Genomic DNA, 24,153 nt, shown 5'->3' with positions numbered 1-24,153 from the left:
TATTTTTGTAGCGCCAGAATGTACCCAGTGGTAATCGGGCAGTGCCATACACTGCCCAGTTACCACCAGGTTAGCGTGGCATCCCTTAGCGCCACCTCAATGAGTGGCGGTAAAGGCTCCCCCGCCTGAAATGGCTATAGGGCAAGTGCTTTACTTGCTGCAGGGTCATTTCCTGCAGGAAAGAGAGACTTCCCTTTTACCTGCTGCAATAAAAGGGGGCCTTGGCGCATGTGAAAAACACACGCCGACGGCAGCACAGGCCCCCTTTTGCCACAGCTTGGTAAAAGGGGCCCTTAACCCTCCATTGCCCCAGGTACAAAATAAGTACCTGCCCACTTTGATTATAACACCAGACAGGCAGTGTATCAAATCCATCCCCTTTCTCTTTTCCCTAAACTACCTTGAATGGCCTCTACATAAGAAATAGGACATCCAGGTCAAGAATGCTAACAAATCCCTAAGTATTTTACAAAAGGTTTTGCTGAACCCAGAGCCTTTTGTAAAATATACATGAGATTAGAATGGCAACAAAATTCAGGGGTGTAGCCAGACCTCACAATGGGAGGGGGCCAGAGCCCGAGGTGGGGGGCACAGGAAATGAGGTCGGGACCAGAGCTGAGAGAGAAGGGAAGGCTGAAGCGCCGAGCCTGCTCGCCTTTCACTGCTGCCGCCGGGACCTCGAGGTAAGATGACTTTTAAATTCTGGGTGGCACGCAGGAAGGCGAGGGCAGAGGACTGTTGTGGGAGCAAAGGTCAGGCTGGGGTTGGACTTGCACTCCAAGGAGAGGGGGGGCCTGGCACTCGGAGAGGGAGGGGGAGAAGAGGGGGGAGGGGGATAGGGGGGACAGGGGAATGCACCACATGTAAAAAAAAAAAAAAAAATTTCAGCACCCCAAATCATTTTGAAAAGTTGGCTCCTATGGCTGTGCTTGACAACTCTTTGAGCACACGCCCCAGGCACAATCCTCCCACTGAACTCCCTAAGGCTCAATGCTATGAGCGTGCCTATATTTGCATCTCATTAGCGTTGAACCTGCACTGTTGTGGCACTATTTCTCAGGTGCTGTTCAGTACAGCGCTGGCGTTTTGAGCATTTGCCTATCAGCGCATAACTGCTAGGGGGGTGTGAACATGGGAGGGGCATTGATGGGTCATGGGTATGCCCAATATTTACGTGCTAAGACTCTAGCATTATGTTAATTATGTGCACAATGCAGTATTTAGTCTCAGACATTTACAAACCTAAATGATGGCATATAAATACCGATTTATGACAGTATTCCATACCGGCAATGTACTTAACCACTATAAAATTTGAGCGTATGCGTGCATGTGTGTGGTTTCAAGCTGGATATGAGCATGATTCTGGAGAATTTAGTGGTTAGAACAAACCGTGATCCTTAGTGAAAGTGAACTAGCTGAGGATGTGTTAGTGTAAGGCGCTGTTATGTTATAAAACAGCCTTCGGTTATGAAATGCTATGATTCTAGAAGGAAAGTTTTCTCAAGGAGATAAGGTCCTCTCAGACATGCAGACAAACAGGTTCTCCTGAATGGCCCAGCTGCCCCACCCCCATGCCTCACACCCAATAAAGTATGTCACATATATCATCTGTTTTGGTAGACACACAGTGGAGCCTTATTGCCTGTGTGATGCTAAGCAGCCTGACACAAAAGAGTTTATTCTGCCAGTTAGCTCCAGATATGCCCAGCAGGGTTGAACCACTCCTGGGTTTATCCTGTTGTTTACTTACTTTTCTTAGGCAACGCAATTGTGAAATCACAACCATAAGTCCCCACATGCAATAAAGCACATCCAAGACTGGATCAACCCTGTCAGGCAAATCGGGAGCAAGAGGACAACCCAGTTTCTTGGAGTTCCAACCCCCTGTTCTTGCCTAATCTCTGGCTTTCTTCGCTGGGTCTCCTTTTCAGGAGGAAGGCAGCATGGATAGGACTCGGCAAAAAGCTCAGAAATCTGCAAAAAGGGGAAGGAGAACTCTTATTTTACTGATTATCTCAAGAATTCACAGAGGCAGTTTCTTCTGTGAAAATTCATTTTCATGGCTTGCATATAGAGTTCCATGACACGTCCATTGCTAAGCTCAACAACACAGGCTATATTCCTTCAAAGTACAGATTTATCCAGAGAGGGCAAGCTTCGAAAGCTGCTCAGTGTGCTGCTGCGGCTAAGAAAGCAAATAGAATGTTAGGTATTATTAGGAAAGGAATGGAAAACAAAAATGAGGATGTTATAATGCCTTTGTATCGCTCCATGGTGTGACCGCACCTTGAATATTGTGTTCAATTCTGGTCGCCACATCTCAAAAAAGATATAGTGGAATTAGAAAAGGTGCAGAGAAGGGCGACGAAAATGATAAAGGGGATGGGATGACTTCCCTATGAGAAAAGGCTAAAGCGGCTAGGGCTCTTCAGCTTGGAGAAAAGGCGGCTGAGGGGAGATATGATAGAGGTCTATAAAATAATGAGTGGAGTTGAACGGGTAGATATGAAGCTTTCCAAAAATGCTAGGACTAGGGGGCAAGCGATGAAGCTACAATGTAGTAAATTTAAAACGAATCGGAGAAAATGTTTCTTCACTCAACGTGTAATTAGACTCTGGAATTCATTGCCAGAGAATGTGGTAAAGGCGGTTAGCTTAGCGGAGTTTAAAAAAGGTTTAGACGGCTTCCTAAAGGAAAAGTCTATAGACCGTTATTAAATGGACTTGGGGAAAATCCACTATTTCTGGGGTAAGCAGTATAAAATGTTTTGTACATTTTTGGGATCTTGCCGGGTATTTGTGACCTGGATTGGCCACTGTTGGAGACAGGATGCTGGGCTCGATGGACCTTTAGTCTTTCCCAGTATGGCAATACTTATGTACTTATAAAAAAGGTATCATCTTATTTTCTTTTCCATGTTTTATTTTGTTTTATTTCTATTGATTACCTTTAAAAGTGGACTAACACGGCTACCACATCTCTCTACTCCAGAGAGGCTAAGAATCCAAATCATTTAGCCTGTGGCTAATTACTTATGTATATTTTTTTTTAAAAGAAAAAAAAAAGCACTTCAGGAGGTCATCAAATCGTGGGCCACTTCCAGAAAGAACTCAGCACCTTTATGTATCTAAGCTGCTCCTGAAAATCTCCAACAACCAAGAAGTGACTGTCCCGCAGATAACTCCTTTAAATGCTTAACCAGAAATTGCTTTCTACATGTTCTCTGGAAAAAAAAAAAAACAGGACCCCTATCATTTTTCCAAATAACCCAAAAACAAATGTACTATTATTTAAAAAGTATTACTATTACTGACAGGTGTTACTGGAAGGTGCTGTAAAAACGAGATGATCCCTGTTTTCAAGATGACATCATTCAGGAAGTGACCATTAAGATCCATTTTAGGAAAAAAAATAGCGAAGAAGATAAACTTGCGATTAAAATTTTGTGACAAAATAAGGCATATGGCGCAAAGCATTTGCTAAGGGAGTTTCCTAATAGAGGTTGGATTAATGTATTTTCAAAGGTCATACTAAATATTTAAAAATGGCAAAGTATTTTGAAACTATGTAAAGAGTCCCGTTTTTTTCCCCATAAACTGTGTATTTGTCACTGTAATGCCCCTTTTTGTTTGTCGGTGAAGAAGGAGAACTGGTCCCTGTAGCTATGAGACCAAAGTTCCATCTAGCAAGTGTGTTTTTTTCTATCAAAAAAGTTGCCGGTACTCTAATGCCAGGCCACCCTTCAGGGGTGGGATGATCACTGAGGGACCCACCCCACAATAGCCAGGCCCCCTGCAACCTGTCACAGAATCTATGACAAGACAGAATTGGTATGTAGAGCCTGAGCTTTTTCATTAAAACTTGGGGACCATGGGTCAATTTTAGCAGACAATGGCAAAGGTACTGGTACTCAGTACCCCCAAGTACCCCCTCAAAAAAAGCCCTGCATCTAGCCCAATATCCTGCTTCCAACAGAGGCCAAGCCAGGTCACAAGTACCTGGCAGAATCCCAAAGAGTAGCAACATTCCATGCTACCAATCCCAGGGCAAGCTGTGGCTTTCCCTATGTCTAGTTTAATAACAGTTTATGGACTTTCCCTCCAGGAACCCGTCCAAATCTTTTTTAAACATAACGCTATCTGCTGTTACCACATCCACCCATTGAAGTCTAATAAAACCTTTTCGCTGGCAAGCCCACAAAAATTGCATCACAATAATCAATGCGTGAAATTACAAAGGCATAAACCATTTGCGCAAAAATCAGAAGAAGAAAAGTAGAAATGTATCAAGCAGAGCTGACAAAGATAATAAAAGAAACAAACAACTAATAACTTAAGAAATATACGATTTAAAAGAGAGACCAGCATCCAAATCAACTCCTAAACTACGCACTTGATCTTTAGCTAATATAATGGAGCCATCCTAACCTAAACTAGTGCAGGACGAAAATAAGAACAACTCTCTCCTCTCTCTATGTACCCACAGAAATTCCATTTTTGCCGTATTCAGTTGAAATTTACAGTTATCCACTTCTTTATAGCATGTAAGCAAGACAATAACTTGCCCAAGTGATCACTCCAAGTAGCTCTCAAAGGAACATATAGTTCATCTGCAAAAGTATGAATATGAACCCATGGCAATACCAACCACAGGCCTAACATAAAGGTTAAATAAGGAAATAGAAGGGCACCTTGTGGTACTCCAAATAACAAAAGGTTTAGGCTCAGAGAGATCAGATCTAACGAGAATCTGCTGGTGTCTAACCTTTACAAGATTAAACCAAAGTACGGCAGTTTCATAGATACCAATATCGGAAAATCTATGCAGTAAGCAGGGGCGGACTGACAGGGATCTGGGCCCTTGGGGATCATGGCCTCTCCCTGGGTCCCACATCTCTCCCTCTCTCCCTCCATCCCCCCAGATCCAATATCTCTTTTCCCTCCCCCTCCAAAGATCCAGTCTTTCTACCCCTCCCCCACCAGATGCAACAACTTTCTCCCCCCCCCCCACGATGCAAGATCTCTTTCTCTTGTTCTTTCTCCCTCCCGCAGATGCACCTTCTCTGCCCCCTCCCTCTATAGTTCCACCATCTGTGCCCCCTCCTCCACAACCAGGTCCAACATCTCTCTCCCTCCCTTCCCCAGGTCTAACATCTCTCTCCCTCCCAAGGCCATCTCCCCCTCTCTCTCCTCCATTCTCAGGTTCAGCTCCCCACACCCCATGATTACCTCAAAAGTTCTTTCTCCATACAGGGCCCCGGCTTAGGCTATCTGTTGCTGACAGGAACCTTCTCTCTGCCATAGCCTGCCCTTGCAGAAGCAGGAAATTACATCAGAAAGGGGCAAGTCGTAGCATAGAGAAGGTTCCGGTCAGCAGCAGACAGCTTATGCCAGGACCCTGTATGGTGAAAGGAACATTTGAGGTAAATGTATGGGGGGTGGGATGTCAGAGACAAGGGAAATGCTGGAGTGGGGGAGACAGTGAGAGAAAGGGGGAGTGTCAGACCCAGGGGTGGAGGGGAGAGAGATGTGGGTCATGTGGGGAGGAGATACTGGGCTCCCTAACTGCTCTGGGCCCTCGGGCTTTGCCAGGTTGCCCAAATTGTCAGTCCACCCCAGGCAGCAAGATAGAATAGTCCAAAGTATCAAAGACAGCACTTAAGGTCAATAACACTAGCAGAACATCAGTCCCTTTATCAAGGTATCTCCAATAATCATCAACAATATCTAACAAAATTGTTTCAATGCCATGACATTTTCTAAAGCTTGACTGAAAGTTAGACAACACATCATGATGGTCTACAAGCAATTGAGTTAATACAACTTTCCAAGATCTTAAGACAGACACAGCAAAATTGAAACAGGTCTATAGTTTCCAGGCACACTTGGATCCAGAGTAGCTTTCTTGAGACTGGGGCGCACAACTGCAGTTTTCCAGTGTGTTAGAAAAAGCCCAAGTCTCAGAGATTTATTAATTAATGGTAAAAAAAGATTGAACTGCATCTTCCTTAACACTCACCAATAAAGTTGAAGGGCAAAGATCTAACACAGAGGCAGAAAGATGAAGAAAGCTGACCAAAAACAATTAGTTCTTCCAAAAAAACTTCCCTAAATGAGCTCATTAAAACATTTTCAGCACCATCAGTAACAAAGTAACATAGTAGATGACGGCAGAAAAAGACCTGCATGGTCCATCTAGTCTGCCCAACAAGAGAATGAATGGACAACAGCAGACACATCACAATTAACAGATTTAGCTCTTCAGCTTGGATAAGAGACGACTGAAGGGAGATATGATAGAGGTATATAAAATACTAAGTGGAGTGGAACAGGTAGACGTGAATCGCTTGTTTACTCTTTCAAAAAATTCTAGGACTAGGGGGCACGCAAAGAAGCTACTAAGTAGTAAATTTAAATCAAATCAGAGAAAATATTTCTTCACTCAACGAGTAATTAAACTCTGGAATTTGTTGCCAGAGAATGTGGTAAAAGCAATTAGCTTAGCAGGGTTTAAAAAAAGGTTTGGATAATTTCCTAAAAGAAAAGTCCATAAGCCATTATCAAGATGTACTTGGGAAAATATACTGCATATTCTAGGATAAGCAGCATAAAATATCTGTTTTACTGTTCTGGGATCTCGTCAGGTACTTGTGACCTGGATTGGCACTGTTGGAAACAGGTTACTGGGCGGGATGGACCTTTGGTCTGTCCCAGCATGGCAATGCTTATGTTCTTATGTCGCATTGTACATCTAATCCAGTTCATATCGTAACAATTTTTTGTGGAAAAAATCTAGAAACACTTCACAATTCAGAAGAGGAGTAGAAGTCTTTGTTGTAGTTGGACAAGTGGTGTTAGTTGAACACTTGCTCCACTCTCTGGCACAGTTGGGTAATGTTATATTAGTTACTCATAGGTGAATGGATGGATATTTTATTTATTGGGATTTATTAACCGCCTTTATGAAGAGATTCACCCAAGGGGGGTGATGCAGATAGAGAGCAGGTACCAGCTAAGAGGCTTGAGACTTGGCTTTCTGTACAAATGAGCCTTATCCTGCAAGCTAGATAGTAGCTATTGCTGGGTCCCAGTTATTTTTCACTTAGTACACATCTCTGCAGACTGTAGGGGAGGAGCTCATGGGAATACCCAAGAACATAACCTAATGAAGGCAGTGTTTAAAAAGGGGGCAACCAGCCAATAGGATATGTCTGGTGATGGAAATAGTGAGCAGCCTTTAGTTGACCTCAGTTTAATCCTTTGATGCCTGGAGTCAGACTTTTCCAGTTATGAGATATGCTTAATTTTCTGTCGAATCACTGACCTGGAGCCAGATGGAGGTGAAGACCACCGCTTTTTGGTTGTCTTTTTTTTTTTTTTTTTAAAGAAAATTACTACCGTTCCTAAGCGTTATAAAATTGAGGGAAGGAAATCAGATTTGGTGGCATTCCATGTTAGGGGTAATAACCCTAACACAGGAGAGTTATAAGGTCTAGCTTCGGAAGTGCTGATGATTCTCCTTCTGCTCTTGAGTTGAAAAGTCTCCTTCTAGGCCCAGATTTAGGGATAAAACAACTGCTTCTACAGCCATGTTTTGATTGGTGCCAGCAGATTGCTGTCATTGTCTTGACTCCATCCCGGTTCACTGCTTGTCCTTTAGAGCTCTCCACCCCACAGTAGCAACTCTGAAAGGAAACTCAGCTTTGGGCTTGCTAACATTCACAGGATGACAAGCTCTGTGAAGGGCAGTTCTCTAAAGGGAGCCTACATATAGGCACCAACTGTGAGCACTAATTCATAGAGGGGCCTTTTTTACTAAGTTGCAGTAAAAAGGGCCCCGCAGTAGCGGCGGGAGCCGTTTTTTTGCTGCATGCTGCGGCCCTTTTTACCGCAGTGAGTAAAAAAGGCTGAAAATAGCGATGGCCATGTGGTAAGATTGCTCTTATCATGTGGCCATGTGAGAGGGAGCACTTACCTCCACCCATTCAGGTAGCGGTAAGGGCTCCCATGCTAACCCAGTGGTAATCGGGTAGCATGTGGCACTGCCCGATTACTGCCAGATTGTTGCCGTGCTAAAAAATACAGCCCTATTTTCCTCAGCGCAGGAAATGGCAACCGCTGAGGCTGGAAGCCTGGAACTACTGTCGGCGCTCGCTCCAAATTAGCGTGCGGTAAGCCTGTGTTGGGCTTATCGCTGCTTTGTAAAAGGGCCCCAGAGTAAACATATTTATGTATGTGAATAATGTAACAAATTGGCATTTACGTGCATTATGTTAGGTGCTATTCTACAAAATTGGCACACTAGTTGCATGGTGTGAAACAGCAAATGGGCTGTACCAGTGGATGGAGCATGTTTCACTGGTATTGTGCTAACATCATGAGTATCATATCTATATTTGAATTTTTTCCATGTGGCCTATTGTGGTATCATTCTTACGATACTGATATTTTATCATATTTCTGTTATATAATTGTTTTACAGTGCTGCTAAATGTTTCTGTTTCTGATACTGTATCATGTTAGTCCTGTTACTAAGATTCAATTTGCCATCTCCAAGTTTACCTCATTGATTGTATTTATGCATTTATTTGGTCATGTTACTATTGTTGTGCTATTTAAAATTGTTTTATATTAAACTGTATCTGCTGGACACCAACTTGAGTGAATTTCTTCATAAAGGCAGTTAACAAGTCACAATAAATAATTTGATCTCTTTTTTTTTGGGGGGGGGGGACAGATATAGTGAGTGAAGAGAGCAGGCAAAAACTGGTGAAAGCAGTAACTGCGCTTGTCGGGGCCCAAGGACTTAACTGTCTCATTAACAATGCGGGGGAAAACATCTCAGCCTCTCTGGACGATGTCACGGCTGAACACATGCTGCACATATATGAGACCAACACTGTGGCTCAGCTCATGGTCACCAAGGTAAAGGACCCAGAGATTCAAAGGGGACACACCAGGGATGCAACAGAGTACAGTTACTTAAACTTTAAAGCAGCGATTTCCAAACCTGGTCCTGGAGGCACCTCAGCCAGTCAAGTTTTCAGGATATCCACAATGAATATTCATAAGATAGATTTGCATGCAGTGGAGGCAGGCATGCAAATCTCTCTCATGAATATTCATTGTGAGTATCCTGAAAACCTGACTGGCTGGGGTGCCTCCAGGATCAGGCTTGGGGATCACTGCTTTAAAACATGATGCCTGATACACATAGCCCTTGGATTCTATATATATCGCACCCAACTTTTGTGTGTGCACTCAAGATACACACACAAATAAATTGACTAATAAGCTTGGAAACATCAATAATTAAGAACATGAGGATAGCCATCCTGGAACAAATGGTCCATCCAGCCCGTATCCTGCTTCCAGCAGAGGCCAATCCAGTTCACAAGTACCTGACAGAAACCCAAATAGTAGCAACATTCCATGCTACCAATCCCTGGGCAAGCAGTGGCTTCCCCCATGTCCATCTCAATAACAGACTATGGATTTTTCCTCCAGGAACTTGTCCAAACTTTTTTTTAAACCCAAATATGCTCACCACTGTTATCACATCCTCTGGCAATGAGTTCTAGCGCTTAACTATTTATTGAGTGAAAAAATATTTCCTCCCATTTATTTTAAAAGTATTTCCACATAATTTTGAGTGTCCCCTGGTCTTTGTACTTTTTGAAAGAGTGAAAATCGATTCACTTTTACCTGTTCTGGACCACTCAGAATTTTGTAGACCTCAATCACAGCCTCCCTCAGCCGTCTCTTCCAAGCTGAAGAGCCCCAACCTCTTTAGCCTTTCCTCCTACGGGACGAGTTCCATCCCCTTTATCTTTTGGTTGCTCTTCTTTGAACCTTTTCTAATTCTACTATATCTTATTTGAGATACAGTGGCCAGAATTGAACACAATACTCAAGGTGAAGTTGCACCATGGAGCGATAGAGGCCTTATAATATTCTTGGTTTTATTTTGCCTCCCTTTTCTAACAATTCCTAGCATCCCATTTGCTTTTTTGGCCACCGCCGCATACTAGGCAGAAGATTTCCATAGATCTTTTTATTGATGTTAATTGACAGTCTTAATAATTTGCATGACATCTCACAGCATGCTATTCTATAAAGCAAAATGCCTAACTTCAATCATGGGTATCTGAAAAGGAGGTGTGGCCAGAGGCAGACCGGTGTTGGGAGCAGGCATAAGTATGGCACCCAAAAGTTGGGCACAGGACCCACACTGAATGCCATTTTATAAAGGATGCACTCCCTTTCTACAGAAGTGCTTAGCACTTAAGTTTTTGGTGCTGAAGTTTCAGCACCATTTATTGAATTCCCTCCATAGCATTTAGAGGAGAACATTGCGAAGTGAGATCATTTTGTTTTGTTTCTTTTTTTGCTTTTTTACATTAAGTGCTTTGCCTGAATGATTGATTAGAATTGTAGCTTTATATTACTGGGTTAGACCTTGGGTTGTTTTCTGTAGCTAATCTATCTCATGTATATTCATTGTGGATATCCTGAAAATCAGACTGGCTAGGTGTGCCTCAAGGACTGGGTTGAGAAGCACTGCTCTGTATTTCTTCATTGTTTTACCTCCTATTTAAATGGGATGGGCAAGCTAATTCAGGGGTGGGCAACCACAGTCCTCCAGGGCTACTACCCAGTTGGGTTTTCAAGATTTCCTCTATGAATATTCCCAAGATCTTTTTGCATACCACAGAAGCAGTACATGCAAATCAATCTCATGCACAGCCATTGTGGAAATCTTGAAACCTGAGTTGTGACCTTGAGGATCATGATTGCCCACCTTTGAGCTAATTACACTCTTTGAATTCACAGTATTTCATGGGAAGCAAAAAGTACTGGTCAAAGGAAAACACTAGATCCTAACACCCACACAAATTCAAAGAACCATCAGCACAAGCTTTCCCCTACTGGAAGGGCAGACAATTTTCAAATAACTCATTTACCTGGGTAAATGGACTTTTGCTAACTGCCCTCATTACACATACACATAAAAGTTAATATTTAAAAGTACGGTATCCAATTGTACATTTTTTATAGGATTGTAGTGGGAGGGGTAGTGTCAGGATGTTTATGAATGCTGAGTTTAATTATCAAGATCTTGCAGTGGAGCTAGGAGCCTGAAGGTTAAGTAGAGGGCATCAGCTTGATGGTTGCTCTAGGACACTCAATGCCTTTGTATCAGCCCTGGCAGGAAAAGAGGTGTACCTTCCGTGTCTACTTAACAGAGCACTGGAATGTTCAGCAGATCACGTGACAGGCCTGAGCTCATGATTCTATGGTCACTCAATATGAAGTGCTGTTCTTGCTCATGGAATCACTGTTGCCTTAGGGCTTTGGAAGGTTTAGGATGGATGTAGAAAAGTTGAAACCTGCATCCTATATTTCACAATTCCTTTGATTCCTTTTTAGGCATTCCTACCACTGCTCAAACAGGCAGCCCAACAGAACAGTGGGATGGGGTGGCACCGGGCTGTCATTGTAAATATGTCTTCCATTTCTGGATCCATACAGCTGGTGCCAGATGATAAGTTATTTCTGCAGGTATATCCGTACAGGATATCTAAGGTGAGTCTCTTCATGCAGATGTATCAGAAAGAAGCAGATCGCTTGTATGTTTCTTCCAGTGTTGTACCACCCACAGCCACTAGGGATCACTGTCACTGCAAGAACTGCTGTAAGGAATTTAAGTTAATGTTATACACGCTTTTATAGCCCACAATTTCAACAAAATGATTGTACATTGTGGGTTATTTTTAAAATCCAAAATTAACCAAGTACAATCCTAAACATGTCTATATTCTTAGTGAAGATGTGCATCCCATAATCCTAACAGCATTCTAGAGGTGCTGTAACATTCTATAAAAATCCAGGTTTTCAATTGCTTTTGAAAAGTCATATAATCATGTAGATCCTTGAGTCCCACAAGAAGTTTATTCCAAAGGGCAGGCACCGCCCCTGAGAAGCCTTGTGACCCTGTTCTCACCAGTCTGAGGGGCCCTTCTACTAAAGTGAGGTAAAAGCCAGGCTTAACAGGTTATAATGTGGGACTTTACCATGTACTAAGCCCAGATTCAACCTGGCGCTTTTTAGGGCTTTTTCATTTTGCATTAGCGGGTGGTACCTGCAGAGAGTTAATGCGAGAGCACATACTGCCACCTATTTAGGCGGTGCTAAGTACTCCTGTGTTAACCCTGCATTAACTGCACTAATCAGAACACGCTAGTTGGTTAACGCTTCCACACCCATGCCACGCCCCTTCAGAGAAACGCATGATTTAATGCACTGAAACAGGAAAAATACTGCAAAATGCTTTAACGCATTTATACAGTTGCCTGTTTTCACACACTAACAGCACACTAAACATTAGTCATGGACATATTTAGAATGCATCACTTTGGAATATTTGTGCCGGGGCATAGTCAGAAACCCAATTTAGGGCGGGCCTGACTCCAAAGTGGGTGGGCACAAGAACCCTGCCCCTCACCCGGCATCTCTCTCTCCCCTCTCACTAGGTGATTGGGGATCTCTTAAAAGGTACGGGTGGAGGAGTGTGGAGTGCTGTTAAGTCCTTTAGTTCGTCACTGGCAGCAGGCAGTTACTCGCACCAGCCACTCTCTGAAACAACTTCCTGGTTCCATGAACAGGAAGTTGCATCAGACGGAAGGCTTGGGACCAGCGTGAGCAGCCAGTATAAGTCATTGCTCACTGCCAGCAAAGAACTGAAGGATTTAAAAAGTATCGGAGGGAAGGGGGGTGTTTGGGGAAATGCAGATGAGACCCCTGATAGGCTGGGGAGAGGGAGGGAAGGGAGAGATGCTGGGAGTCTTTGGCTGGCGGGGCTTGAGGATCCCCACCAGCCACATCACAGTTGTGGCACTTCTGAGTGAGTGGAGGCCTGTGCCCATCTGAGCCCACCTGTGGATACACCAGTGGTTTGTGCTGAGAATGTCAGACCCTCTTATCAGCATATATATATATATATATATATATATATATATCTGGGACCAAAGAAATACATGCAGTTAACCGGAGCGTGCACTTAACCGTTGTGACCCAAAGAAGCTTGACACCTGATAAGCATATGTACAGTATACAGTCTCCGTTAACTGACTTTAGGCTTACTTGAAGTAATCAGTCATAGTCCTCTGTACACTATTGTGTCTGTGAGTTCCATAGACTACGTCTGCCAGATGGTAAAAACTGTCATAGCACTGACATCCAGTGGCCTCCAGATAGGCCCGCACGGTGTTAAGACTCTCCAGCGCTCTTGCAAAACTGACAGGAGGTTGTTGAATTTCATCAGTATGTACCTCGCTGCTCATTTCATCATCTGTTTCATCATCAGCCGTTGCCTGCGTGTAGGCGCATATCTCAACATCAGTTCTGTCGCAGCTGTTTGTAGATCGTAATCAACAGCTACATAGTGATGAAACTCATCTTCAGTAACGCTGGCTGGGATGTCAATAGCCTGTTCATCTGACCCGTTTGCAACAGCTGCATCTGTTTTGTCCCTCTCCATATCCTTAACAAAGCTTGCCCGCTTGTAGCAGTTCACAATGGTTGCCTGTGTAACATGATTCCAGGCTTCTTTCTGCATATGTAGGGAATCTAACAATGATAGATTACGAGCCAGTTGAACAGCACGTTTATCCTTGCCAGTCTGGTCATCCATAACGCTCATCAGACGACATAGCACAAGAGCCTGATAATGTTGTTTGAAATTGGCTATTATGCCCTGATCCATAGGTTGGATCAGAGAGGTAGTGTTTGGTGGCAGGAAGACCACCTTGACGTTAGACAGCCTGACATCATCACTGTGTGCAGCACAATTATAGCAATATAATATCATAAAGAGCTTATTAGGATATCACTGATAATCAATGTTCGCATCACAGCCAGCAATGATATCCTTAATAGTCCTGAAAATTCTGAATATTAGGAGGAAATAAACCTCAAATTCTAAAGGCACACTCCTATTGTTGATATCACCAACTATCGGGAGGTCCTTTAAATCATCACGGGTAAAAAACCTCCTTGTTTTCTGTTATTTTGCAAATACTACAATGTCTTTTTACTCTATTTAAACCAAAATAACAAAACCCGTCTATATATATCTAGTACGGGGAAAAGCATGGCCAAGTCGGGCCATGGAAGGTGTCGAGTTGACTGTAATTGGATAAGATAAGTGCTTTTTCCCGTACTAGATATATATAGACGGGTTTTGTTATTTTGGTTTAAATAGAGTAAAAAGACATTGTAGTATTTGCAAAATAACAGAAAAGAAGGAGGTTTTTTTACTCGCGATGATTTAAAGGACCTCCCGATAGTTGGTGATATCAACAGTAGGAGTGTGCCTTTAGAATTTGAGGTTTTTTCCTCCTAATATTCAGAATTTTCAGGACTATTAAGGATATCTTTGCTGGCTGTGATGCAGCACAATTATCACAAAGCAACAAAATCTGACGCTTTTGTGCCCGCATCCTAGTGTCTAACTTCTTTAGCCATTGCTTCCAAATTTCCCCAGTCATCCATGAATTTGCGTTAGCCTCGTATGACACAGGAAGTCGCTTAACATTCTTGAAGCACTGGGGCTGTTTGCTCTTTCCAATGACGAGTGGTTCCAACTTCTCACTCCCATCCATATTGCAGCAAAGGACGTTTTACTTCCTGTAGTTTCGTCTTGTTTGAATGCAAGTGTTCCATCAGGAATCGCTCACCAGTAGAGACTGGTTTCATCAGCATTGAAAATGTTACAGGTGCAAACTCGTTCAAGATGGAACTGAAACAACCCAATTTTCAGCACCAAAGTCATCAGCGTCTTGTTTTTCACCATGCTGTTTCTTGAATTTTATGTTGTTCCTCTCCTTCCATCTTTCCAACCATCCAACAGTGGCTTTGAATTCAGTTAGTCCAAGACTTTCAGCTAGCTGATTAGCTTTCTACATAAGCAGTGGACCACTGACAGGAAGCTGTCTGCTTCTGACTTGAGAAAACCACCAAAGAAGAGCATCTTCTACATCCTCAGCTTTTCCCACCCGTTTTCGTTTCCTGTGTGGATAGTGAGGTTGCACAACAGACCGTGGTAGGCCAGGTGCCCTTAAATACAACTAAAGATCAGACAAAAGATGGCAAATCAATAGTGTCAAGTACTAAGCATCATGCAGATAGGAACAACAAACATACTCTGAAATGTCTATATGCAAATGCTAGGACTCTAAGAAATAAGATGGGAGAGTTGGAATATATTGCACTAAATGAAAAACTGGATATAATAGGCATTACTGAGACAGGGTGGAAGGAGGATAACCAGTGGGACACTGTCATACCGGGGTACAAAATATATCGTAGTGATAGGGTGGACCGGACTGGTGGAGGGGTAGCATTGTATATTAATGAGAGCCTTGACTCAAATAGATTACAAATTCAGCAGGACACAAATCACACCTCCAAATCATTTTGTGGGTTGAAATTCCATGTATAAAAGGGAAAAGGACAGTGATAGGAGTGTACTACCATCCACCTCTACAGGATGAGCAGGTAGACGTAGAAATGATAAAAGAAATCAGAGACGCAAACAAAATGGGCAATGTGATAATAATGGGTGACTTCAATTATCCAAATATAGACTGGGTAAATGTAACATCGGGACATGCTAGAGAGGTACAATTCCTTGATGAAATCAAGGATAGCTTTATGGAGCAGCTGGTGCAGGAGCCGAAGAGAGAAGGAAAAATTCTAGACTTGGTCCTTAGTGGAGCGCATGATCTGGTGAGGGATGTTATGGTACTGGGGCTGCTTGATAACAGTGATCATAATATGATCAGTTTTGATATCAACCTTGAAGTAACTATACACAGGAAGTCAAATACGTTAGCATTTAACTATAAAAAAGGAGACTATGATAAAATGAGAAGAACAGTTAAAAAAAAACTTAGGGGGGCAACTGAGAGAGTAAAAACTGTACAACAGGCATGGACGCTATTCAAAAATACCATCCTGGAGGCCCAGGCCAAACATATTCCGCGAATTAGAAAAGAAAGACGGAAGTCCAAAAGACAGCCGGCGTGGTTGAAAAGTGAGGTGAAGGAAGCTATTAGGGCTAAAAGAAACGCCTTCAGAAAATGGAAGAAAGAACCATCTGAAAATAACAAGAAGCAGCATAAGGAGTGTCAAAGCAAATGCAAGGCGCAGATAAAGAAGGCCAAGAGGGATTACAAAAAAAAGATAGCATTAGAGGCAAAAAAAACACAGCAAAACTTTTTTTCGGTATATTAAAAGCAGGAAGCCAGCAAAAGAATCGGTTGGGCCGCTGGATGACCGAGGGGTAAAAGGGGCGATCAAGGAAGATAAAGACGTAGCGGAGAGATTGAATGAATTCTTTGCTTCAGTCTTCACCGAGGAAGATTTGGATGGGATACCGGTGTCGGAAATGGTATTTCAAGTGGACGAGTCGGAGAAACGTACTGACTTCACGGTAAACCTGGAGGATGTAATGGGGCAGTTCACCAAACTGAAGAGTAGCAAATCTCCTGGACCGGATGGTATTCATCCTAGAGTACTGACAGAAATGAAAAATGAGCTTGCGGAGCTACTGTTAGTGATATGCAATTTATCCTTAAAATCGAGCGTGGTACCAGAAGATTGGATGGTGGCCAATGTAACGCCGATTTTTAAAAAAGGTTCTGATGTCTGTGCCGGGGAAAATGGTAGAGGCTATTATCAAAAACAAAATTACAGAGCACATCCAAGGACATGGATTACTGAAACCAAGTCAGCACAGCTTTTGTGTGGGGAAATCTTGCCTGACCAATTTAATTCAATTCTTTGAAGGAGTAAACAAACATGTGGACAAAGGGGAGCCAGTTGATATTGTGTATCTGGATTATCAAAAGGCATTTGACAAGGTACCTCATGAAAGGCTACAGAGGAAATTGGAGGGTCATGGGATAGGAGGAAATGTCCTATTGTGGATTAAAACTGGTTGAAGGATAGGAAACAGAGAGTGGAAGGATAGGAAACAGAGAGTGGCAGTATTCACATAGTAATATAGTAGATGACGGCAGAAAAAGACCTGCACAGTCCATCCAGTCTGCCCAACAAGATAAACTCATATGTGCTACTTTTTGTGTATACCCTACCTTGATTTGTACCTGTCCTCTTCAAGGCACAGACCGTATAAGTCTGCCCAGCACTATCCCCGCCTCCCAACCACCAGCCCCGCCTCCCACCACCAGCTCTGGCACAGACCGTATAAGTCTGCCCAGCATTATCCCCGCCTCCCAACCACCAGCCCCGCCTCCCATCAATGGCTCTGCCACCCAATCTCGGCTAAGCTCCTGAGGATCCATTCCTTCTGAACAGGATTCCTTTATGTTTATCCCATGCATGTTTGAATTCCGTTATCGTTTTCATTTCTACCACCTCCCGCGGAAGGGCATTAAAAGTATCCACCACTCTCTCCGTGAAGAAATACTTCCTGACATTTTTCTTGAGTCTGCCCCCCTTCAATCTCATTTCATGTCCTCTAGTTCTACCGCCTTCCCCTCTCCGGAAAAAGTTCGTTTGCGGATTAATACCTTTCAAATATTTGAACGTATGTATCATATCACCCGTTTCTCCTTTCCTCCAGGGTATACATGTTCAGGTCAACATGTCTCTCCTCATACGTCTTGTAACGCAAATCCCATACCATTCTCGTAGCTTTTCTTTGCACCGCTTCCATTTTTTTAACATCCTTCGCAAGATACGGCCTCCAAAACTGAACACAATACTCCAGGTGGGGCCTCACCAACGTCTTATACAGGGGTATGGAGAAGGGTAGTTAGTGGGGTTCCTCAGGGGTCTGTGCTAGGACCGCTGCTTTTTAATATATTTATAAATGATTTAGAGATGGGAGTAACTAGCAAGGTAATTAAATTTGCTGATGACACAAAGGTATTCAAAGTCGTTAACTCGTGACAGGATTGTGAAAAATTACAGAAGGACCTTACAAGACTTGGAGGCTGGGCGGCTAAATGGCAGATGACATTTAATGTGAGCAAGTGCAAGGTGATGCATGTGGGAAAAAAGAACCTGAATTATAGCTACGTCATGCAAGGTTCCACATTAGGAGTTATGGACCAAGAAAGGGATCTGGGTGTCGTTGTCGATAATACACTGAAACCTTCTGCTCAGTGCGCTGCTGTGGCTGGGAAAGCGAATAGAATGTTGGGTATTATTAGGAAAGGTATGGAAAACAGGTGTGAGGATGTTATAATGCCGTTGTATTGCTCCATGGTGCGACCGCACCTTGAGTATTATGTTCAATTCTGGTCACCGCATCTCAAGAAAGATATAGTAGAATTGGAAAAGGTGCAGCGAAGGGCGACTAAAATGATAGCGGGGATGGGACGACTTCCCTATGAAGAAAGACTAAGGAGGCTAGGGCTTTTCAGCTTGGAGAAGAGACGGCTGAGGGGAGACATGATAGAAAACAAACAAATGAGTGGAGTGGAACAGGTGGATGTGAAGCGTCTGTTCACGCTTTCCAAAAATACAAGGACTAGGGGGCATGCGATGAAACTACAGTGTAGTAAATTTAAAACAAATCGGAGAAAATGATTCTTCACCCAATGCATAATTAAACTCTGGAATTCATTGCCGGAGAACGTGGTGAAGTCAGTTAGCTTAGCAGAGTTGAAAAAGGGATAAGACGGTTTCCTAAAGGACAAGTTCATAAACCACTACTAAATGGACTTGGGAAAAATCCACAATCCCAGGAATAACATGTATTGAATGTTTGTACATTTGGGAAGCTTGCCAGGTGCCCTTGGCCTGGATTGGCCGCTGTCATGGACAGGATGCTGGGCTCGATGGACCCTTGGTCTTTTCCCAGTGTGGCATTACTTATGTACTTATTGTTTTGCCAGTCTTCCAGAAACTGATCTTTCTGCTTCGTGAAATCTGACTGGGATTGACATCATATTCTTTAGCAATAGATGCTTGACTTTGTTTGTTTTCTAATTTTTTAAGAACTTCTATTCGTTCAGCCAGTGTTAAAGTCTTACAGTTGTGCGACGACAACTCCAGTGTACACTCTAACAACATTCTTTCGATTCTTCTGCCTGTGCCAGTTAACCAAGATTTCAAATTTACCGCCCCTTTGTCATGTGCCAAACGGCTTCCATATTCCGTGCGTGTGCTTATGCGAAGTCTTTCCTGCAGAGGAGTGGTCTTAAACCATGCATATAAGTGACTCTTACTTATCAGTGGTGCGTTAAACCGAAGTTTGTCCCCATAGAAATTGATGGCGCCAAAACCGGGTCCGAAGTGCGGCATGCAATTAAACAGAGCATGCGCTTATCCGACGTGCACTTAAATGGAGTGCACTGTATATATATATATATATATATATATATATGTGTGTGTGAGAGAGAGAGAGAGAGAATATATGATGATAGCATTCAAATACATGACATCATGCTACAGAGACATTACTTTAGAAGCATAGGTTTATCATATATGACAATTACTGTCCCTGTGCAAAGCTCCTGACCATCCTCTTTCTGTCTTTCTTTCCTTAGACAGCATTGAATATGCTGACGAAATGTCTGGCAGAAGACTTGAAGGTAGATGGGATTCTTTGCATCTCTCTGCACCCTGGCTGGCTCCAAACAGATATGGGGGGAAACCAAGTGAGTGATCTGACCCAGATTAAAACCTGTCCCCTGGTATCCAGAGCTTGTCAGATATTCAAGATATCCACATTAAATATGCATAAGATATAGTGACATGCACTGGAGACCCGGCATATAAGGCATATCAAAATGTATAGAAAAGAAATAGGGTTGCAGAAGATCTTCCAGCAAAAGATGCTTGTGCAAGAACGTATGTTCAAATGTTTATTGAAGTAACAGCTATTACCCAATATGGGACCGTGTTTTTTGGTGTAGTTGCCTTAGGGGTCTAGATAATACTACAATAATTTAAAATTAATTTTAATACAAATTTTTAAAAGGCTAAATAAAAAATACAACATATAAAACGTGTACGTGTGTATGTATATAATGTGATAAAACATGTTATTGACTTTTACATTCATGTTTTATCACATCCTATAATAATTTGCACCTCCAACGTTCTACTACTACTACTATTTAGCATTTCTATAGCGCTACAAGGCGTACGCAGCGCTGCACAAACATAGAAGAAAGACAGTCCCTGTTCAAAGAACGTTCCATCACTGTCTGGCTGCCTGGGTTCGTAACATCTCATGACATCAGCCAGCCTCCATCATTCCATTCCCTCTCACTGCCCTGCCCTCGCGTCAAAACATAATGACGTCAGAGGGCGGAACAGTGAGAGGGAAGGGAACGCTGGAGGCGAGCTGACATCAGGATGTTACCAATGGAAGGGAAGCCAGCCAGGCCAACCAGAGAACAATGAGGTACAAAGGAAGAGAGAATCGCGGCACATCGAGGGGAGGGCAGGGCCGATGGACATGGATGGGATGGGAGGAGAGGACAAGAGAGAAGAGAATCGCAGGACACGGATGGGAGGGCAGGTAAGAGACAAAAAAAAATTGCTTACAAGAGAGCCTTCCTAGGGCCCGTTTCACTGTTGAGGAAACAGGCTGGGTTCCACTAGTACTATGGAATGCACTACCAAACGTCATGAGAACAATGCACAACCTAACAAACTTTCGGAAATCATTAAAAAACAATTTGTTCTAAAAGGCATACCATAACGATCCAACCTAAACACCTGAACCCTGCAACACAGCAAAACTTATACCAGAAATGGACAAAACCTAACTCTTCCTCCTTGACTACCTAATCTTCTCTGTCACTTATGAACTTTAACGTATTACCACTCTGTATTTTCATTCCGGAATTGGCGATCGCCATCACGGTACTATGTAAGCCACATTGAGCCTGCAATTAGGTGGGAAAATGTGGGATACAAATGCAACAAATAAATATTGCAACGTGATTGTTCATGTGAACAAGTGCAAAGTGGCTGAACCACCTTTTACTGAAATCTTGTAGAGCAGTCCAGATCGCCCAAAGTTCCAGAAGGGTGAGAGAGAGAGCTGCATCCTGGGCTGACCAAGCACCTTGAGCATGAGGCCTGGTGAAAGGAACTTCCCACCCTAGGTGGGATGCAGCCACTGTCAGCACCCTGCAAGGCTAAGGAATTTGAAAAGGCAGTAACAGAGTCAAGGAGGAGCGTAGACTCCACCAATGCCGAGAATAAACAAGCTATGGGGACACTCAAATGATAACAGCACCAAGAATCTGGGGTCCACTGAGCAGTTCCGATGTGAAAATGAGGCATGGATGTTACATGGAGGCCATGTGATTAAACAACTTCAATATCTGTCGAGGTGCGACTTGCTGACGGGTTCGAACCTGAATGGCAAGAGTGACAAAGAGTCCACCCCCAGCATGGGAAGAGACACCCGAGCCCGATGAGTATCGGGCAGGATTCCAATGATCTCCAAATGGGAGATGAGAAGCAGGGTTAGTTAAAACAAACCCCAGCAGCCCCAAGACCCAAAACGTCCTCTATATGGACTCCTGAGCATCGATCATCGATGTGCTCTGCACCAGCCAACCGGCCAGAAAGGAAATAAATGGACTCCCTGTCAGCACAGAGACACTGTGAGTACCTCTGGACACTTGGTGAATATCCTGGGAGCCAACTCAGTACTGGAAGTGAAATGCTCCCAGGTGAAATTTAAGATACTTGACGTGCATAAAAGTCCTTCAAGTGCAGAATACATAGCCAATCATGGCCCTGAACCATGGAGAGTTGGGTGCGCAGGGAAATCATCCTGAACTTTTCTGTGATCAGAAAGTTGAAATAGGCCCTTAGATCCAGGATGGAATGAATCCTTTGTGTCTTCAATGGCACAAGGAAGAACCTGGAATAGAATCGCAGCCCTGTTCCCCCTGGTGATACGGACGACCGTAGGGGCCTTCAGAAGGGTGCTAGAAGCTGTTCATGCTGGGAGCCAGTGGCCAACTGAGGCAAGGGCCTCAGGCAGCATTCTCCAGGGAGTGGCACTCTACTCTTCTCTCCTCAAACTTCTTCCCACATTTACCTTATTTTTTCTTTTCCAAAAAGCGGCAGCAGCAGCGATTCCCATAGGCTGCCCTGCTGGCCCCAGCCGCTTCTCCCTATGCGGCCTGCCTTGACGTAACTTCCTGTTTCCTAAGGAGGTAGGACGAAGTAGAGCGAAGAGGCCAGTGTCAGCGGCACTGTAGCAGGGCAGACTATGGGAATTGCTGCTACTACTGCCTTTTGGAAGAGAATAAAATAATCACAGGAAAGAGGGTTGAGAAGGGAAGGGGGGAGATGCCAGACCAGGCAGGGGCGGCAGTGGCGGCAAGGGCAGCATCTCATCTCTGTGTCAGGTGGCAGATTGCCTTCGACCACCCCTGCTGAAAGCTGATGTAAGTCCTGAAGAACTGCAACCTCCCTTCGAATGATAGGTTGTCCAAGATGGTTACTGGCACTGCAGCTATGCTCCCCTGGAGTCAGTAAAAAGCTCACCCCTTGCTGTGACTGGAGAGCTGTCCAGGGCTGGGGTGCATGCTATTGACGAGCACGAATGCACTGGTGCTGAGCCTGTAGAGGTTAACGATAAGAGGTGTTATACCCACATCTCCACAAGTAGGAGGGACTCCTCCCCAACTTGCCAAAAAACTTCCTAGATGAGGAGGGAAGTGCAGAAGCCATCCAGGAGGAGACAGTGCGATGATATCTGTGTATTTCTTTATGAGGTCAGAGAGCCCCTCCAACTTCTATCCAAAAAGGTTATCCCCTCAGCACGTGGCATCCACCAGTCCCCACTGAACGCACAATTTCAAGACAGAGACGTACAGGCATGAGAGTGCACGCAGCGCCACGCTGTGGGCATAGATCCTGGAAGCCACAGCAAAAATGTCACCTGGCCCAAGAACTTGTGACATGCTGTCTGCTGCTCGGCCAACCAGTGAAGCGGCCCAACCCGCTCCAGTGGGAGAGAGGCCACTAAAGCTAGTGTGGCACACACCAGGTCCCGTAAGAATACGCTTATGGAGAGCTGGTAGGACAATACGGGAGAAGAGCAGTGAAACCTGGTGCATTTTCCACCCAAGGAATCCAGGATTCTAGCATCCCCGTTTGGGGGCACCCAAGCATAGTTCCTAGAGCTCCTTGCTCTCTTGAGCACGGATCCAACCACCATGGAATGAGGAGGCATCTGGGCCCTATGAAAACCAGGGAAGTTCTGAAACCGGTCCATGGATTCAATCTCTGTTGGGAGGACAGGGCCAATAGAGGGGCCCCCCCCAATTCTTCATGAGAAAATCAGGGAAGAGCTGATGGAGCAGGACTAGCACAGCCCTCCTAGGAGATGACTCGTAGTCCAGGAGATCGAAGAGGTGAGTTCTGGGCTGATCCTCCACCTCTAAAGGAATTAGAATGGTGTTCACAATGTCCTTGACAAAAGAAGGAAAGGAAAAGATTGCAGATGGAAACGCCATCCGTTCCCGTGGAGGGGAGAGATCAGATGGTTTCTAGAGGACTTCTCCGACGACAAGCACTAAAGGATCTCTGCGATTCCCATGTGCCCCGAACTGTTAGTTGTGAGAAGTAAACACACCTCTCCACACTGCGGAAAAAAAGAGACTGTTGGTCCCATGCTCGCAGGGTGGGCAGAAAGGCACTCACGCATGCATGGTGGAGCACAACGCATTCCAAAGAGCTCTGTAAAACCTTGATACAAGCTCTGGACTGGGCAGTGGGTTGTGCTGGAAGATAGGAGACAGATTCAGGCACCTTTTCTTTTTAATTTTGAATTTCTTTTAAGTTTGATTGATTCTTTCCTGTTTTTTATGAAATTCTTTACTATCTTTTATATATTACTAGTAAAAAAGGCCCGTTTCTGACACAAATGAAACGGGCGCTAGCAAGGTTTTCCTTGGAGTGTGTATGTTTGGGAGAGTGTATGTGAGAGTGACTGTTTGAGAGTCAGAGTGAAAGTGTGAGTGTGTGAGAGAGAGTCTGGGTGTGAGTGTGTTTGTGAGAGAGTGTGTGTGAGAATGAGAGTGTGTGCAAGTCTGTATGTGAGACACAGTGTGAGAGAGTGTGTGTGTGTGGGCA

General features: G+C 43.9%; 1 protein-coding gene across 1 annotated transcript in view; it reads left to right on the top strand.

Moving 5' to 3' along the window:
• The window catches only part of LOC115482497 (C-factor-like), a 36,163-nt gene that overhangs the window by 4,976 nt on the left and 7,034 nt on the right, over positions 1-24,153 (top strand). The window contains exons 3-5 of the mRNA XM_030222317.1: positions 8,741-8,928; positions 11,434-11,589; positions 19,587-19,697. Coding sequence (XP_030078177.1) covers positions 8,741-8,928; positions 11,434-11,589; positions 19,587-19,697 — 455 coding nt within the window. The remainder of the gene's footprint in view (positions 1-8,740; positions 8,929-11,433; positions 11,590-19,586; positions 19,698-24,153) is intronic.

This window comes from Microcaecilia unicolor, chromosome 13 (genome assembly GCF_901765095.1).
Source record: "Microcaecilia unicolor chromosome 13, aMicUni1.1, whole genome shotgun sequence".
Classification (NCBI taxonomy): Eukaryota; Metazoa; Chordata; class Amphibia; order Gymnophiona; family Siphonopidae; genus Microcaecilia; species Microcaecilia unicolor.
Note: the sequence above shows the minus strand (reverse complement) of the source record. Positions and strands in the feature narration are given on the sequence as shown.